General features: G+C 57.2%; 1 protein-coding gene across 1 annotated transcript; it reads left to right on the top strand.

The window, feature by feature from the left end:
- Nucleotides 1-291: 291 nt before the first annotated feature.
- Nucleotides 292-1,076, top strand: SPRG_14000 (hypothetical protein; the record flags this gene model as incomplete). Its single annotated transcript, XM_012353419.1, has 3 exons — nt 292-687; nt 742-902; nt 959-1,076. The coding sequence occupies 3 exons, from the start codon at nt 292-294 to the stop codon at nt 1,074-1,076; spliced, it is 675 nt and encodes a 224-aa protein (XP_012208809.1).
- Between the last annotated feature and the right edge of the window lie 560 nt (nt 1,077-1,636).

The raw sequence follows: 1,636 nt of genomic DNA on the forward strand, positions 1-1,636 counted from the left end.
CCTCGTTGTCGACGAGACAGGCCACGCAGCCATCGCTCGTCATGGCAAACACGCGGTCTTCGGCGGCGTCGACGCTCTGTGCGACCCAGTTGCCCGGCGGCAGCGCGGCCCGGCGCTCGTCGAGCACGATCAAGTTGCGCATCTTCCAAGTCCACGGATGGCGTCAGCGCTTTCGATTGGCTGGATCCAGCACCCACTCGATCCAGTGTCTCCATGATAACAGAATACAAAACAGTGTATCGCGTCCGCGTCTCAAACATGAAATCGTGTTGTATCTGGTCTGCAAGAAGGATGGCGGCAGCGAGCGAGGACCTGTCGTTGGCCAGGCGCATTGACAACGCCACGCTCGCCGACGTCGCGCGCATGCTCCCGCGCCTCGAAGATGTCGCTGCTCTCATGCATGCGTGGCCGCCATCGGAGCTGCCACCGGCTCTCACGGCGCTCAACGAGCTCAGTGAGGCCATGGACTGCATCGGGCACTGGCCAAGCCTGCATTGCTACGCGGTCCCAAAGGCGTCTTTCGACCTTGGCGTCGCAGCCCTCCCAGTCTATGTGCATGCCAACATCGATCAACTGCCGGTGGAGCGCCGGCTGTATGTCGCTCTGCCGCCGACGATCTCAATTTCCGAGATCGTCTGCGTTCGGCATGGCGAGGTGCGAGCGCATCACAAGCGTCCGCATTCTCAAGTACCAAGCCAAGGCAGACCCGCAGCTCTGCATTGGCGCCTTCACGGCGACGAGGCGCACGTCGAGGACACGGATGCACACATCCATGACTGTATCTGCCCCAATGTGCGCAAAGCCATGGTTGTCAACTTGCGAAACATGGTCGTTGCCGACATGTGCATGGCCCATGACATGTGCATGGCCGCCGTCATGCACGCACACAAGAGTGTGCACAAGTTCTACGGCGCCATCGGTGACAGACACGCCGTTTCATGTGACGCGTCTCGTCCAGTGGCTCCAAGCACCGTTCGCTCGCAAGCTGCGCCTGCACTGCAACCGCGACGACAACAGCGTCGCTGGCCGAAGCGATTGCGACGTCGCGAGGTCTCGGATCCCTCTTCCTCGAATGATCTCATGGAGGACGATGGAGCACGCGGCTCGATCGTCTCGTTACGATCCCGTTGGGGATGTTGACAGAGCCCTCGCCATTTTGAAAAAGCTGCGTGGCTCCGAGACGCTTTGGAAGCTGCGGCTGTACAACTACACGGGGCCGACCGACGCTGGCTGGAGCGCGGAGCTGACGTGTCCACGTCTGCGCGAGCACGAACTGACGGGTTGCACCATCGACTCTACATTGGCGACAATGTGCTTTGACCATACTACCTGCAAGTCGTCGAGCTGGACAGCCTTGATATAAGTGTGGCTGGTCCGCCATCATGCCACAGCTGTCTAAGCGCATCTGTAGGACAAGACAACCGCCACCAAACGGCAAGAGGTTCGAAGCCTTCTGTGTCGTCCTTGTGAGATAGATAGATAGATAGATAGATAGATAGATAGATAGATAGATAGATAGATAGATAGATAGATAGATAGATAGATAGATAGATAGATAGATAGATAGATAGATAGATAGATAGATAGATAGATAGATAGATGGATAGATAGGATCGACAGGATGTGACGAGACCAA

This window comes from Saprolegnia parasitica (genome assembly GCF_000151545.1).
Source record: "Saprolegnia parasitica CBS 223.65 unplaced genomic scaffold supercont2.123, whole genome shotgun sequence".
Taxonomy (NCBI): Eukaryota; Oomycota; class Saprolegniomycetes; order Saprolegniales; family Saprolegniaceae; genus Saprolegnia; species Saprolegnia parasitica.